This window comes from Varroa jacobsoni, unplaced genomic scaffold, assembly GCF_002532875.2.
Source record: "Varroa jacobsoni isolate VJ856 unplaced genomic scaffold, vjacob_1.0 contig01287, whole genome shotgun sequence".
In the NCBI taxonomy this organism is placed as follows: Eukaryota; Metazoa; Arthropoda; class Arachnida; order Mesostigmata; family Varroidae; genus Varroa; species Varroa jacobsoni.
The window spans coordinates 48,770-66,094 of NW_019214613.1; the positions used below are offsets into that span (position 1 = coordinate 48,770).

Genomic DNA, 17,325 nt, shown 5'->3' on the forward strand with positions numbered 1-17,325 from the left:
CATGTTTGTTTTCCGTTCTAGTTAGCTTCGTTCAGTTTTACTTTTCTAAGATTTGCGGTATATCAGCGTCTCACTAAGCCAAGAGTGATTTGCGCTCAAGCTTCAGAGGGTATTCGATCCTTATAGGTTGCAAGTACGGACGAAAGTGTCTATTAATTATGTTGTTAATGCACATTGTTTCAAGCAAGTCGGACGACCAAAGTTAGGATATTATGTTTAAGACTCACTCGATTAGCAGATATGCCTACTGGATTAAAGCAGACAAAGTCTATCTGTGGCAAAAACATTTCAGCTTGTTTGTACATAAACATTTTACATTCAACTATTCTACTTAAAATGCTCTAGGAAAAGTGTCTAACAATTACAATTGATGAGTTAGGCTACCGATTTGTGCACTGGTATCATACTCTACCTTTCTGAAATAGATTTGCCCTGAAAATGTACATTCACATTATGCTAAATCTACCTATTACATCCGTAAGTATTCAAACCTACTTTGATTCGTAAGGAGGTGGCGAGTAATTGTTGCCATTTCAATTTTGCAAGCATTTCTCTAAAAACGCTTTATACATATTTTCATATCACATATTGGTAATTTATGACGCCTATAGACCTTAAGGCAAACTTTGAAGCTTGTTAGGAAAGGCGTTCTTATAACCGCAATTCACATAAGGAAACAACAAAGCATTTAACTTCGGATGACGTCGGCGATCTTTGCTTAGCCGAGACTGTGTTACTTTACTGTTTTCTTCTACTAAAATTATGAGGTATTTACTAATGGCGCGAAATTTGAATTGCATCTACATTTTTCGTAGAACATCACTGACTGACCATATGTAGGAGGCCGATAACGAACGATAACATATTGAAAGGGGTAAACAATGCCCCTACGTTCTGCTTGCCAGTATCTCAGTCAAGGATGTATCGACATCTGACTGTAGTTTACCCTGTTTAAGTGGATAATAACATAACACATTTGGATAATAACATTTCTTAATCTCATTTATCCATTACGGTTTTCCGTTGACTTCCTATTTTCTCCAACGCACATTTTCTATAATGTCTCTGTCCGTTTCGTCGCCCTTTAAAACCATTTTCGAATTACACAAATCTCTCGTTCAAACATACGCTTTTCGAGATTATGGACAGGTATATTGAATAAAAAACGGTAACAATATAAATGTTCTATTACCGCCAACTAAAGTAACTAGCTGCTTATGTTCGTTATGTGGAACAAGAAAGGTAATTTCCAACCATTAAATAGCACAATTTCCTGTGACACGATTTGCTGAAAAAGGCCTTTGTGTATCATAATTTAAATCCATATAGATATTATTTATAGCTGCAATTGATAACTACTAAATAGTATTTATCAATGGCGTGCTGCGAGTGTTGGACGATTTAGGTAGTGATTTCTAAAACCATTTTCAATAGTTAGTACTGAAGTGCGCTGTTTCAGAGCAATCCTACTTTGTGTCCCTATTTCCCTATTATGCTATTCTGAGAGTCCGATCCCTCCACTGTGCGTTATTATGTCGGGACGCGGGGTACATACTGCTCTTTAAAGATTTTTGCTTCGACTGGACACTATTTGGCCTACGAGTTTGATCTTTGTTTTCAACACCAACACGTCTGATGCCAGTAGGGCGATCATAGGAAAAATGTCGATAACATTCGAAAGCCTCCAAATTTAAGGAGTACCCTCGATGATAATGTTACGACATCAAACTGTGTCTCCGGCGCTTTAACGTGGCACAAAGTACGAGTTCGTCGCTCGAGACACTCGACCGTGGTCGTCTTTTTCAGTGGACTGAAGCGGTCAAACACGAATAAGTTAACAAAAATAAAATAGCGCACGTCGCGTCAAACGCTTCCGTAATACCACTGCCGCTATTACTGCTGATGTAGCAACTGTTGTCGCTAAAGATCTTCGCGTGTCACCATACGGGCGAAGAGATATGAACGAAGCGGCGCTACACTGCTGTAAACGTTGCGCGTCATGACGCTGCTCATTGCCGCTAACTTCTACCTTTGATAAGCAACAATAGCAATAAGAGGAGCGGATAGTATGATTATGAATTTCCTAAAGCCCATATGCGTTCGTTTTAGCGTTAACGCGAAGATTTATTGTATTTATTTTCTATTTTTTTACGACTGGAGAGGCATTCTGAGGCTTCTGTCCAAGGAAATAGATGTGGGGAACTGTGCAGAAATAAATGGATGTGAGGTCCCACTGATAAAGCCGTGATAAAATCGATCAATGGGGCCGAAACCTATCGGCTACGCCGGCAAAAAAAAAGTTACTATAATTCCTACCTCCCCACTAGCGGATGCTCCTTGCGTCGTCGAAAGTACTCAGTCATACATTTACGTAATGAGATAGTTGAATAAGCCAAACGGAATAATGCCATTTCTTAATACTCGCTCCGCGAAGGGACGTGTGGCATGTTTCGTTCTGTACCTGCCTTCGTACATCTGCGCCATATCGACATATATCATCAGCTAGATGTAGCACATGCTGGATCTGTATACATGCGTCTAACGACGCCGGTGCAGACTGAAATAGCAATTATGGCTCCACCGTTCAAGGACAGCCGAGGCAATATTTACACATAATACTGGTTAGCTTCAGTAAAAAGTAAGTGAATCATGGCCAAAGCCGGCCCATCCATTTGTATTGCGACAGTTAATGAGCCCGACTGAAAACAAAGCCGTCCGAAACTGGCTATATGGGTAGTATTTTTGTGAACGGGTAGTACTTGATAAAAAGAACATGTCTCTTTTCAATGAAACAAATTCTGTTTTTGTTTTTAATAAAATCTTCCAGTGTATCGACTCAAGTTGAAAATTGTATATTGAAACAGGTTGCTGACATGTAACAAGCGATTAGTGCGATCATCTAAATTTAACAGAAGGATCAGTCAATTCTTCACTGGTCTTCATTCTGTTGCCCTCCGATTTTGTTGCTGCGCGTCCCGGTCGCTGTGTTTCGTGCTAAAAAAGACCTACAATGTTATATTCCCCTTTTTGATCTGAAGTGAAATAGAGTGCCACCTGCCTGCTAGATGCAGCGCCATTTGTATGAGTTATTCTATTTTGCCCTTTTCTTCGACGCTAGACGGTGGTATCGGTGAGTTCAATCTCTAAACGACCTAAATACCGTGAGCAATCAGTCCTACCGTATCGTAGTCGCAGTTCGCCGCCGCGCAAGCTAGCTCCGAAGTAACACGACTGATGTTCACGAAGCTGCATATATATATACATACATACATACATACATATAATGAGTGCAGTTCGGCAGCTGTTGCTGGCGTGATATAGTCTATAGGGAAATAGCGGAAAAAATATCAACACTGTCATCGATTCATTAACCATTAAATACTCAGGAAAAGTGACATAAAGATCATATTTATTACGATCCACCGTGCTGGCACGAAACACAATGAAAGAAAACTTTAATATGTATATGGTAACTTGTTGATTGGCATCAATGTTGAAAGGTGTGCCCAAACGAACTCTACGACTTTTCATTGCTACTACGACCATTAGGAATATTTCGCAGATTATTAAATCCGGAAAAGCTCTCCGTCCCGATGAGTCGAGCATTTACGTGCGGGTAGTTCCATTTCGGCAATTATAACATGTCTATTACTTGATTATTCAATGGCTGCCGTAAAAATGGCTTGCCGGTTCATAATTCTAATAATCTAAACCAACAACCGGCTTGGACAAATAGCTATTTGTCTTCTGGCGATATAAATTTATCATGTTGTTTTTTCTACCTATTTCTAGTGTTAACAACTCAGCCTGCTTAACCGGTTTTACCGTTCGTGATCATTGTCAATTATCATCACTTTCTTTCTTTTCGAATTATATTAAACTAACTTACATTATATATGGATAGTTATTATTTTCGATTAGGTGAGCAAAAACATTTGTGCGGAAAGCTCAGCTGAATCATTTGGTCATGCAATCAACCAATGTATAAAATATTGAATAGTAATCGTCAGTAATAAGGGACATATGCGGGCCCTTATCAATAGTTTGTTTGACAACAGTAATCAACTGATTGGGTCAAGCGAAAGAATAATTTTAAGGATATTGTCCCTTCGAAAACGATCACTAATTTGTTTTCTATGGTAAAAACGCACTGCAATTAACGTATATCTCAACACACCTGTATGTGCTACGCTTGACGACTCTCAGTGTTTCTTGTTAGGTCTTTTTAATGATATGGGTACATGTAATTTAATCAAGTTCCATAAAAAAAATCGGTATTTCTATCGGTTTTTTTTTTTGGCGGTAAATGTACGCATTTGGGAACCAAGATATAGCACTAAGTCGCTTGCTGACAGAAAATCGAAATAATTTTCTTACAATACTGTCAAGGACAGAGGAAAAAGAGGACCATTAGAGAAAAAAACTACTGTTAAAAGCTACTGAGGACAGATGTATCATTTCCCTGTAATTGAAAAATACGTTTCATGTCTTGCAAACGGTCAATGGCCAGCGTTTATTATTTTCTGCTATCAACAAATAATAACAAAAACAAATAGATTACCGGTAATTAAGCAATCTTCTTAATCCACGTAGGTGGAGCTACGAGCTCCAACGGCATTAAACGATGTGCAGCGCGCAAAAGGGACCTACGCTTGTGATAAGCAGACTTTATAAAGGTTCTGCCACGTTTTTGTAAAAGCGACTCCAAAAATGGTTCCGAAGTTTTTCTATGGGACGTTCTAACGTTTGTTTTTGGCCCCTTGCTATCTTAAACTATGCTCCGATTTGTCGCTCTTAGCTCCACTGTCAAAGTATTTTGCGCTTAACTAAGCCAACCGAAACATAGCATCTGGAAGAGATATTATATACTTGATGTTTTCCGTTAAAGCAGTGACCTTCAGGCTCAGAAGATTCGTTTATTGAATCGAAGATAGATAATGATAGTAAAGTGTCAATTGGTAAAAAAAAAAAAAAAATCAAATCTTTTTATAATCGGGGAATCTTATAATCTTGGAATCGGGGTTTCGACTGCGTGTCATTTGCTATCGCAAAAACCACACACACTAAGGAAACTGCCCTAAAAGGCTTATTTGAGCTTCTGGAAAATTTCTGCTCTAATTACAATAAAAATAAAAAATCGTTGTGCGACGATTTGGGACAAATACGCATCAGGGAATGAGGCTAAGGTTTACCAAAAATTCATAAACTAGTAAAATCCAGCGTTCATTAGCATTGATTAGCAGTGATGGTGTGCGAAGGGAACGTCTCGTATTTAACGACGCAAGTAAGTTCGTCTACAGATATGAGATATACATTAAGAAGTTCATTTTGTCAGGAATTGAATCTGAGTTGTTCGTTCCAAAGTTGAAACTTTTGCAGTTAGGGTGCCAGCGAAAATGCATTAAAATTTTAGGCAAGTAAATTTCATAATGTATCGTATTATTAGCCACTATTAGTTCAGCTACGCCGGGAATTCCGACAAAAAAAGGCATTTGTAGCAAACCATATCATTGAAATTCAGTCTCTATCAAATCTTAAAATTAAAAAATCCTACAGATATGTCATCCAGAATATATTACTAGGTGGTCCTGAAACGATAAACTTGACTCAAGAGCCCATTATGAACTAAGTCAGCAAATATACTTGATAAACAACATAATTTTTATTAAGTGTTTTTATTAAAACTCTTCTGAATTGCTCGATAATCCGATCAACACCGAACAAATCAATGTCGATTTGTAGGCTGTTGTGTTAAGCACATCAGAGGTATAGGTCATATTTGAACTTAATCGTTCGTGAAGTTGGCCGAAAGATAATAGCGTACATATAACGCCTAGCAAATTCAATCCAATGCTCATTCGTAGTATCTAGAAAAATAGCCTTCGGATAGAATTCGTGTCCGAACAGAAACGTCGTGCACAAGAGCAACATATGGTCTTGATACCCGCCATCGAGCAAATGGTGGTCGTTTTCTTTGATCTTTTTTGTTGCATGTCGTGTCGTGACAAATCTCAGGATTTCTATGACGAAAAGCTACTAAGTTGGACGTAACGGCACAACAACACTGCATTAGACAATCTCAGATCTTTCTAATTGTAAGATTTGCATAAGATTAAAGGCACGTTCAGCAATTAAATGCTGCCACTCCTATGCTTCAGACTCGAATGGGCTCTATTTTATACGGGGATCGACATTGCGGTCCTTACACATTATCGTAATGGCACAAATGACAAGGACAAGAACTTTATTATTGGTTGGTGCGATGATAAGGTCCCTACACCTGGAACGACACTGGTACATCTAATAAATATCCACTAATTACAAACAACGTTTTGACATTCAAACGAACAGATGATTAACTTGTCAATTTATCTAAAACATTTTACATAGACTGAGAATAACAGTTATTAATAACTTACCGTACCGCTTACACATCGATCTGGTCCTTGCCTGAAATAGCTAGCTGAAGTACAAAAAAAAAACAGGAACGAAGTGCGTACATTCTGGGGAGCTCGGGACAACTTTGAATGCTATTGAAGCTAGCTAGTGACTCACTTATCAGACGTTAGAGGCCTACTAGCTGCTCATTTACCTTATGGCTACCCTCGACACGACATTTTTAGAAACTTCAGCAATAATTTATGTGAAAGATGGCTTCATTGACAAGCAACGCTAAGCGTTTTTCGGAACCGTTTCTGCGTCGATCATTTGAGTATTTACGTTCTGTTCATCGAAAAAAAGGTTTGTAGGAAGTAGGCCAGTAGACAGCATTTTCTGCACGACCAGGCTATCTTTGGCTCGTACTTAACAAAAACTTGCATCCGCTCTCTTCCGCCGAGGAAAGACCTAACCTCTGACAATGCTCATGCACTATTCCATTGTTTAACGAATAGCCAGCCGTACTATTCATCTGCTTACATATCAGGTACAAGTTACGAAAACACGGCAAAACAGGTCATGAAATAGTTAAGGCAAAAACGTCTCACATTCGCTTAGATTGTATCATTTTTCGTTATAGTGTTTTCTACTTACCACCTGTACGCGTTCATTATAAAAGACTGCTGAGAGTGTGATAAACTCATCAACCTCTGTCACTTGAAGTCCGCTATTTAGCTTTAAATCACGTGCGTGAAGTTACCAAATGGTCATCTTACTGAATAGTTATATCGTTATGTAAATAATCGACAAACCAGATTCTATAGGGCTACGTATAAACGATTAGGGTTGAACCTTAGTACTAAATATGCGTAGTTTCTGTGTGTATGCGTGACTTGAGAAAGGTTAAAACAGCGGCGGCGGCGGCGTGGGCGCGATGAATACAGAGAGAAGTAAAAAGCGTCAGAGGCGTCCTCTTGTGACACGCAAAGAGCGTGCTCTTTACTCTGCGTGCAAGTATTAACAGGACAAAGTCTTGTATAGGAACTAATATCAAATTAAGCTGACTGATTGCCATCTTCACTTTATTTTCAGAGTACTCGATGAAAATATATGTCGAAAGTGTTGGATAGCGGAATCGAGTGTTCTTAAGCGATAGATTGCTCACATAACGCGACATTTTTTACTTCGTGTGATATATGCGTAATGTAACAATGAGTTTTATCGAAAACCCACTGAATCTGGGCTCACAAGTGTACGAAATTTTATTTCTAGAAAATGTCCGAGGCAGGATACCACTCTGAATGAGGTTGCATCTTCTTTCGGAAATGATTTTTGATGTTTGAGAAATTTCGTTTGCTTCTTCTTTGACCCTTAGAAACTGCGTGAACAGGTCTCTTTCTTCCACAGCAAAAATTCTACTACTTCAAACTTGCATCTGTTAGCTGAGCTCTTGACCATCAAATGTTGCGCTCAAAAGGCTCATCTCCAGTGCATAAAGGAGCGAGCCATTTCTATTACTGACGTTCTTCGATACGATTTACTGGCTCTACTCTATTTTTCTCATATTTTGCTCTATACCCAGCTTAGATCAAAGAATTTATTCCCAATCTGTGTCTGAGCTTTGATAACGAAGGTAAATCATCTCACGTAAATAAAAGGAACGGCACAATTCAACTGGTGCCAAACATCACCTATAATGTGTGTGCAAGTTGACAGATTTTTTTTATTCGTAGTAAAAATAAAACCACAGCAGGATTTCTACACTAGCTATATAATACGATTAATTGCCTACCTGAATAAATGTCTTTCGATGTTTGCAATATTACGACGTGATAAAATATCGATATTGGACAGATAATGGATCTAGATTTATCTAGCTGAAACCACCCTGCCCAATTACAACAACAAAGGATCGTCTACGTACAATAGCGCACTTCCATATGCTTCGATGAAGGCAGCACCTACGACACCGTTGTGTATCATTAGTGCGCTAACATTATTCTTCACCTGACTTCGTATCGGATATTATTTACGCTACAGAGTGTACAATAAATATGATGGAAAATTTTTTTAATTTACTTTACCAACTTAATTTCTAAATACCGTTCAATTTTATTGATATAAAAAGTATATTTAGTTAAGTTTAGGTACTTTAGTCCATTCTATGATTGTGGTCATTGTTCAAGTAATCTCTTGTGGCAGAAGTCGATGTTCGTACATTGATTTTTTTTTATTGTCAGCTTACGATTCGTTCCGCAGCTCTCACTTTATTTACTTTACAGGGAATTCCCACGTCAAGGTATATTCGCTTTGGTCGAAGTCACGGCATGACAGTGACTTGAAGAGAAGTATTGCCCTTTTTGATGAGTTGATGTTGTCACCTGTAGTACAATTTTTCCATTCTGATTTGGCTTCTTCAATAGAATAAATGTAGCAATAGGTGACGGTTAGGCTCGAAGGAGATAGCGCGTGGCGCGTACTAGCGCAAAGACAGAAGGACGAACGTTCGCTGAATATACTGCATCCTTCCTGTAGTCAGTAGACATTGCGGTGGCGGGGGGGGGGGGGGGGTGAATGATGTATTCTTCAACGCCAATTAATGCAATAAATATAGAACGAGCTGGGACCATGCTAGTGTTTCCAAGCGAAGCCAATTGGCACACGTGAAGTTTGGCATAGCGCCAAACTGCCAACAAACAGGAGTTAGCAACATTTTAGCAGAGAGTCTTAGATAACGGAGCGCCATAGGACGAAAGCAAGATGTAATCATCCTGGGTATGACGGAATAACGACTGCTTTTTCCTACGCTTATAACGTTTTACGTCCTGAAAAGGTGATAGCGGAAGCAATGCGACAGAGGGAGGGGTTTAGGGGAGCGAAGAGGAAGACAGGCTTGGGGGTCTTGGTTTAGGCTTAGGCTCCTGAGCCTTTTATTTCGAACAACGGAAGCCTGTGTCATTAGCGTCATCAGTTAATGTTGCAACAAAATGAATGGACTCAAATTGGCGTCTTCAAGAGACCAGCCATTGGAGGGTTAGTAAAACATGATCCGTCGCAAATAATGATCACCGACTGCACACGGTTGGGAGTTATACGCCGTGTCTCATACACAATGGCCTATGCTGTGCACCGCTTGGCCTCTGGACTGCTCTAACTGTTGTCACGCTTCCGTCAACGAAAGAAAAGTACAGAGGGCGCTGCGCGTAGACTATTGAATGCGGTATGCGACTTGCGTTAATGCAGCCCGTGTGGGACCCTCACGCTTTGATTTAATGCGTAACAGTCTTGTATGAACGGATTCAGTCTTCTTCGAAACAGCACATTTTCCGGAAGCGACCGCACCTCTAGTCCGTATATTGAATGTAATGCGATGATGTCTAGATGACCACTGATGTCGTCTCTGTTGCTGATGGCAACCACGCTAACCATAGCGTGTAAGTACATAAATATGTTCGAGAGATTGTGTTGTTGAATGTCCTCACAACCCGATGCGGTTTCTGGGCAGTGTTATTTCTCTAGCTTTCTTTGCTGTATGGTGGTTGTAGCTTTTTGAAGTTGGGTCAGGTTAACCGTCATCAGGGCATTCAAACAGTAGACGAAAGCTCCAAAGAATAACGAATGCGGTGGATAGATTTTAAGCTAACGTACACGAATTGTCAAGTTGGTACAAGGGAAATAAGTGCGTATTGCTACAAGTGGCATGTGGACTTCTGCATAAGCTGCAACATAGTGAACATAGAAATGGGACACTGTGCTAGAATTCCGCATACATTAGCCTGCAAGAGCTCAACAGTGGTCACTGAAGCTCCCTTTGCCTTAAAAATTCCTCTATGTGTGTAGTCGAATGTTCCTACTTGTTCTCCTTTGAGGCTACGAATATTTCAAACGAGGGCAAACCGATATATTTACCTATCGTAACGAATGTTGCCATACATGAGCGCAGACTATTATTGTTGACTAGTGCAAACGTCGACGAAGTCGCACAAATGTTGCATTGTATAGCTTGGCAAGTGCTTCAGACGAGAAGCACTGGGTAAGAGCTTTTATTTTTAATAGTCACTGTATTAGACGTAACGTGTTCAGGCTACGCATATGAAATTGAACAGACTAATGGCGACACTGCGGTGAGCTCCTCGTGGTAGAAAAGAAAACAAGCTTGGAAAAGCTTATAACGATATACCAAGACATCAGGTATTTTGTTCTATCCACATTCGCTTTATGAAGCAAGGCGGCCTAATTGTGTTAAAGGTGACATTTGCCTCCGCTTACAAGACGGACACAGCGGTGAAAGTGGTGGTCTTAGCCAAATGTGACAAAAAATCTAACAATCCCTCTAAGGATGCAAGATTATGTATGAACGACAACGTGCATGCACAAGGGATAAGGACAATATTGGTGATAATGACAATAGCTCTGCTTTCGCCTTCGTGACAAATGATGGAGAACGACTACAATATGGAAATGAATATGTGATAGAAACTAAGGGACGCTAGGTGGCGGCGGCGGCTATGACTACGCCTGTGATTAGAGTGGTATAGACAGTTGAAGAATAGGCCTGGAGCCCACGTGAAGGAGCACGACAGAGGCCATCAGGGAAAGCCGTGAAGATTTGAAAAGAGATTGACTAGGAATTCTGGCAATAGCGATTACTACCAATCGGCAGGCTTGCCAGAAAACGTAAGCTTATAAAAATCGGACAAAAGCATATAGACAAACTGTCTTTTATTAATATCCCAGAAACAGAGCTAATGGACTATACAACATCTCGATTAAGCTGCTCTGGCCGAGAGGGTATTGGTGAAGCTCGCTTCGAGATGCGTTGGAAGAACAGTGTAACGTTTAAATGTCCTACGGTTAAAGTGAATGCCCATATGAGCTATTAAGCAGGCAGTAGATTAACGAAGCTTCGTTTGGTTACTCATTTTTTCGTCACTCGGCCAAAATAAGGTTCATCACTTCGTTCGAGCTAGTTAGGCATCGATGAACCCCATAAATTTCATAATCTATATCTACGCTTTCGTAGGAAGGTAAATACGCATGAGAAACGGAGCGAGAAAACTGTTAGTGGGAAAAGCTAATTTTTAAGTTAGGTTATTTATGTAATGACACAAATGGTCGTTCAGTGACGTAATGGCTATCAAAATCGAGCCATTTGTTAGATGCGAATTTTATTTGTACGCTTAATAATTGGCCTATTTGAGCTAAATAGTTGAAGGGCAGTGAAGCGTACCCCAGCCCCCAGCAAAAGATAATTCCTATTCTCATCGACATGTATAGAATAGATTTTTGATACATGGTTCTCTATTACAGTGCGACGTAAAAATACTGCGCCAATTATATGTCAAAATGTCACACACTAAGAGCGAACGTTCAATGCTTAGATAATAACGCTGCACGCATCTGATCCTACGGTTTGAATTATTTTGCATACGTTTTTTTTTTTTCGAAATGTATGCGGATCTTGCTTTCACCCCGTTCGGGCATATCTAACGATAAAACCCCCGTTCCCCATGTACATTCGAATGTACGGTTCATTTGGACATATTAGAAACTGAGGTAAGCTTTTCTCAAGATAACCGCGGGTAGCGCGGTAAATCCAATAAATTAAACAGTTCATTATAATAAAACATCGAGATAATTAGAATGCGAAACGGGACCACTTCAGTCGGGCAAAAAGGTGACTGGTAAGTTATAATCAAATATCTGAAACGAGGTGGTTAGATAACTGTGGCAAGATAATAGAATAATTACTGGGACGCGGTGATTTATATGAAACAGATTAACGGGCGAACTAGAACAAAATTATCGACATAAAGGCAAAAGAAGTAAACATCATAGGAAAGTGGGTGATCATTGAAAACACGTTTTCCTCTAGATTTTTTCATTCTCGTACTGAACTGACTTTTCCTAGACCGTAATTGTTCTACAAGCAGTTTCAGTGGGCTTTGTCTCTTTTCTAATGACGAGAAAGGAACTGAATAAAACTTTTTAGATTAATCATTGGATAATGTGCTAAAGCAGAAGAATGCTTAATAATAGAGGTAAAAGCAGCTGCTGTTACCTAAAACGAGACAGAGCAGTACTTCTCTATGTAGTAGCATTTATAATGAATTCATGTGAAGAGGGTTATGTTCTGTGGGAAGAACATTATTGAGGCTTGCTGGGGATGCATGACTGTGCAGATAACAGGTTCGCTGCAGGCAACGTTCCGCTACTCTCGAGAAACAATGTGATTCCCTTAGTAGTGAAATATCCCGTTAAGCCGCCATCGCCCGCTATTCTAAGGGATGGAGAGGCTGTCAACAACGGCGGACTTGAGCCTTTTTCGCTAGCACAACTCAGCCATGACCACAAGCACCACAATCGAAGACCCCCGCTACTACAAACACTAGCGCCACCACGACAACGTTAAAATTAGTTGAAGAGGCTGCGGCGGGGAAGAAGAGCGGGAGGTGAAGTGAGAGGAATTATTCAGTCGCCGTTCGGTGGCGCTTTCTGAAGACGATATAAGATGCACACGTATACTCAAACGACCTCTCTCCAGTTCCGAATGGTTACTAGTTGGGAGCGAGCGTATTTTACTAAAAAGACGTGAACTAACATAGCAACAGTAACAGTATAAACGAGACAGCTACCGTCATCACCAGCAGCACCGAATTACTCTATTCGTGTGTTATGCACTTCTGGTTGAGATGAGGTTGCATATAAGAGGATTAGAGGACGTCGTGGGTTGTCGCAATTTTCGTTTACACGCAAATAGATGCTCTCGATATATAACGCGCAGCTAAGCAGCCGATTGTCGAGGTTTATATCTTATAAGAGACATACGCATGCTAAACTAAATATACTTACCTCTTGACGTCACAAGAATGGTACCCGACACTTTCCTAGTAAAATTTTGCCTCTTCTACGTAGTGCTTTATCTCGAATCTCTCGATTTTGGCAGGGCTTTTTTGTGTTACACTCATAAGCAACAAACAGGCCAATGCTGCGTACATTTAATATTCATTACTTCGTTCAACAAAAATGAAGAGGAAAAAAATCATAATTTGATTACTTTAAGTATGTACTCTCGGTTAACTGAGAAAATGTGGGCCCCGTTAGTTGCAGCAGAAGTCTCAACACGCCTCGCTGGCAGCGCCTTGTAAGAATTAATTACAAGTATCGCGACTTGGAAGCTTACAGAGTCGCACTTTGCAATTGACATTTTGTATACTTTGAAGCGATCATTAGTAGGTATCTGGTGGATTAGTGCACCATGCATCGGAAATTTATTGAGCACTCCTGCGTTTTTACGAGCGTGTATTGGAATAAATTCACATAAAAGCTAGCATGGTGTCCATGGAGTCGGCAAACTGCAGACACCATCTTACCTGTCGTCTGAGCCACTACATTGTGTAAGGGAACTTACACAAAGTAGTGATTCAGTTGGAGTCCGCCAATCTGTACCTGAAAAGCTATCGTCGTAAGAAAGGAAACGCATCGGTGATAATAGCTATTATTCATTTAAGGTCGGGAAACTCTATTAGCCGTTCCATGCCTCGACAGCTTCAGATATCGACATCAGAGGACAAAATATCCTTGTAAATAACTCCTTTGATATTTACTCATCTAACGTAAATTAATACAGGCAATTTTTACCTTTAACGTTACAGTTGTTATTTCCGTCGAAAATTGTTTGTATGTAGGCTCAGTTATACGAAACACACACATTCTATAGCTCTCGATGTGGTCATGTTTTTCAGTGTATGTATGCTTTTGCCGATGTTCGACTCCCTCGGTCGCGATTAAATAAGGAAACAAAGATCATGCCGCATCAACTCGTGCTTTTCAAACGCTGATAATTTTTTTTGGAAAGGACGAAGCGTTTTTAATGTTGTTAAATAGCAAAAACGCAACGAGAGTATGTCTATATTTTCATGAGCTTGGTCTACTATTTCTTATATATAACGTCCAGTAGTTAAACCATTTGGCATTATTTCAGAGACTGGCCTTCATACATCCCTAGAACATTTAGTAACAGGGTCGGCAATCAAATGACTACAAAACACAATCTGATCTGTGTGTTCAAAAGAGTAGATTTCGACCCTTTTCCGCCCGCCACTATTTAAAACCAGACATACAGTTTAATTATTCTGTTTTAGTAAAGTTTGCTAGGCACTTCCGCGTATTTCGGCTTTCTTCACTTTATTTAAATCATTAAAGAATCACAAGCGAGTGATCAGGCTAATTTTATTAACATTAATCATTTCTTCACCTTCGTGCTTCTCGTTCCATGGTCCTTTTGTTTATTGATACTTTGATTCAATCCAATCTCCACGAAGTGCAAATTAGTATAATATTAAGTAATTGGTTTATGGCAGTGATTTTGATAAAACCCACCGGTGCTCCACCAAACCTTTACAGATATGAAAATGTTTCAACTGTTAAGGCATTGCTTTATAGTATGAGACAGAATGTGTTTTATCCCCATTTGGGATTCTAAATCATTGTTCGAATGTCTATTTCAACAGACGAATATTTTTCCATTGTACAGTTAGTTTCGTTGCGGAGGTCTGTTGTGTTTTGGGTATTGAAGACGATAACGAGGTAACAAAAACGTTTCGTCACTTTGGACCAGTACAGCAAGGCCGAGAATCGTTCATACTAAAATAGACGATAGCGTTTGTTAATACACATGATGAAGATGCACTCATGTTCACATGTGGGCAGAACCGCGAATCGTGGCCGCCGCTGTGTTTATTCGAATGTTTATGTGTTTACCTTCTCGCATAACGTTTCGCCGTTCGGCTGCGTTTTGTTTACCTCAATCAATAAGGTCTGTCTCCGTTGTTGTAACTGTCATTGTCGCTGGTGGCGACGCATCCTCAGTCGCTTTTTTGCCGCGCGCCGATTGTAGCAGACGGATAGAGAAGCGGCGTCTGTGTTGCGTCGTCGCACGCTTGCATACATGCAGCTAGACGAGTACATCTCTAGAACGATGTTATTATTGTTTGCTTTGATATGCAACAGGGAAATAGGGAAAAAAAGGCCATCGTCATCATCGCAGCAGCAGCAGCAGCAGCAAAGTATTCCTTGCCAAGCAGTTGTGCTGTTTGTTGTTATTGTGACGTGCTTTGTGTATAGGCCTTTGCTGTTGTTACTGTTTTTGTAGGCGTCGATGTTCATGTTGTCTTGAGTCCTTTTGTCAGCTGCCGCGGACATTGTTGTCGCAGCATTCTATGCTGACGTCCGATTTCCTTTACATCTACTTGCTTGCGTCGCGCCTGCTCTTGCGTGTTGAGGGATAAACACGACTGAGCAGAATATCTGTTCGTTTGTTAGCGACCTAAAACAGCTTTCGGTGATAAGAGTGTGACAGATATTACTTCGCTCTAATAGGTTCTACAGGCTAACAAGTGGAACTTTTGCTCATAGTAACTATCTAAAGATCACTATCGCGTTGCGTATACTAGACCTATGAGACGGCGTGCTAACCATATGCGGTAACAATCACTGGCCAATTCTAAAACATTAATTGGCGATGTCCGCATGTGGCATCGTCGAAATGCGCTCAAGACAATGCATATTAGTCACACATTAGAGCGTGCTATTCTTTTGCAACGAATATTAAATATTCTTATTAGAAACTTTTCTACTAAGCCTTGCTTTATTAGCAGATGTTCTAGCAATGATGATTCAACGTTCTACTGAATCCGGACATCGATCTTACTGTAACGTTCAGTACTTCAAATGTTGCCTCAGCCGTCCGATTCTCAGTACCAATCGATGCCCAATTTCGGGCCTAGACCACCACGTATCTACGGATTTAGTAAGAAAACATGTACCGCTGCGCCACCTCGGGAATGTGTTTATCGGCCTCACTACACTTTGCATGAAAGTACTTTAAATGATATTGAACCGTATTATTGTTAGAATATATCTAGAGAAGCTAACGGGTTATGGCTCACCACAATATGGAAAAGTGAGTATCGAACCTGTCTAATAGAATCGTCCTATGAGAATACACATGACACCATTTAAAAGTCAAGTATTGTAAAATGAACTGCGTATGATATGTGTACCGTTTCGTGTGACAGTGGGTCGCATAGTGCTCCCTCTATCTTTCTTTTTCCCCCTTGAACTGACAGCTCTTTGTAAGAGGTTTTTGCGCTCGGATTTGACCTATATCGCAATGTCATGAAGCGGTAGGCTCATAGTTATCGTATGAAAAATTATTTCGTTCCAATAAACGTGAATCTCGGTCGATTTTCCATCGCCTTTTCCGCCTGCTCTTCCTGGTGGTCGACGCTGGCATCAACATGCTCCAGCAACTGGAAATCGTGTGTTGCCCATACAAACGAATGAGAAAGTAGGGTCCAAGACGGTTGTTTGGTCTGGCACGCTACAGTATAACACCAGCTTAGTAGGAGTGCAAACGAGACAGGGAACGTTAAATAACGAATGCAATGTAAACTGAACGCTTCCCGGACCGGATGTCGCTAAGCAGTATAAAATAGAGCACCAGCGACTCCGATTTCGAAGAACAGAATAGATGTAGGCGAGCTTGAAGGATAAGCGCGTCGATATCCTGACGTACTTGGTGCGGCTAATGCGTTTGGGTGACATGAGCTATCTGACCTCAGCAGAAACAACCGAAAGAAATATATGGAATAAGCAGGCAGGAAACTAACAACTGCCTCACTCTGCCGCGCATTCCTCGAGCCTTCGGCAATTTTCCACGCCATTCTTCCCGGACTCAGAAAAACCTCAGGATCACTGGATGCAATGGCAGTGGTAATCTAAGTGTCTGTGATAGATATGGAAAACGAGAGGAAACGCTGCGCTAAAACTGAGAAAAGAAACAAATGACAGTTGTTTTCGCGAACGAAAACGGCTTAAGCAAGCAAGACTAGTGGGCAGTCCTGGCACGTGAAGGCACGGAGTAGCTATCCTGGATGAAGGGTA

The 17,325-nt window shown here is 40.5% G+C and overlaps 1 protein-coding gene across 5 annotated transcripts in view; it reads left to right on the forward strand.

Moving 5' to 3' along the window:
• The window catches only part of LOC111271941 (G protein-coupled receptor kinase 2), a gene marked incomplete at its 3' end in the record, with an annotated part of 72,122 nt that overhangs the window by 33,425 nt on the left and 21,372 nt on the right, over positions 1-17,325 (forward strand). Inside the window, 2 exon segments of one of the 5 annotated variants that reach the window (XM_022853003.2) lie at positions 15,376-16,342; positions 16,689-17,322. In XM_022853003.2, coding sequence (XP_022708738.1) covers positions 17,316-17,322 — 7 coding nt within the window. 5 annotated transcript variants of the gene reach the window in all.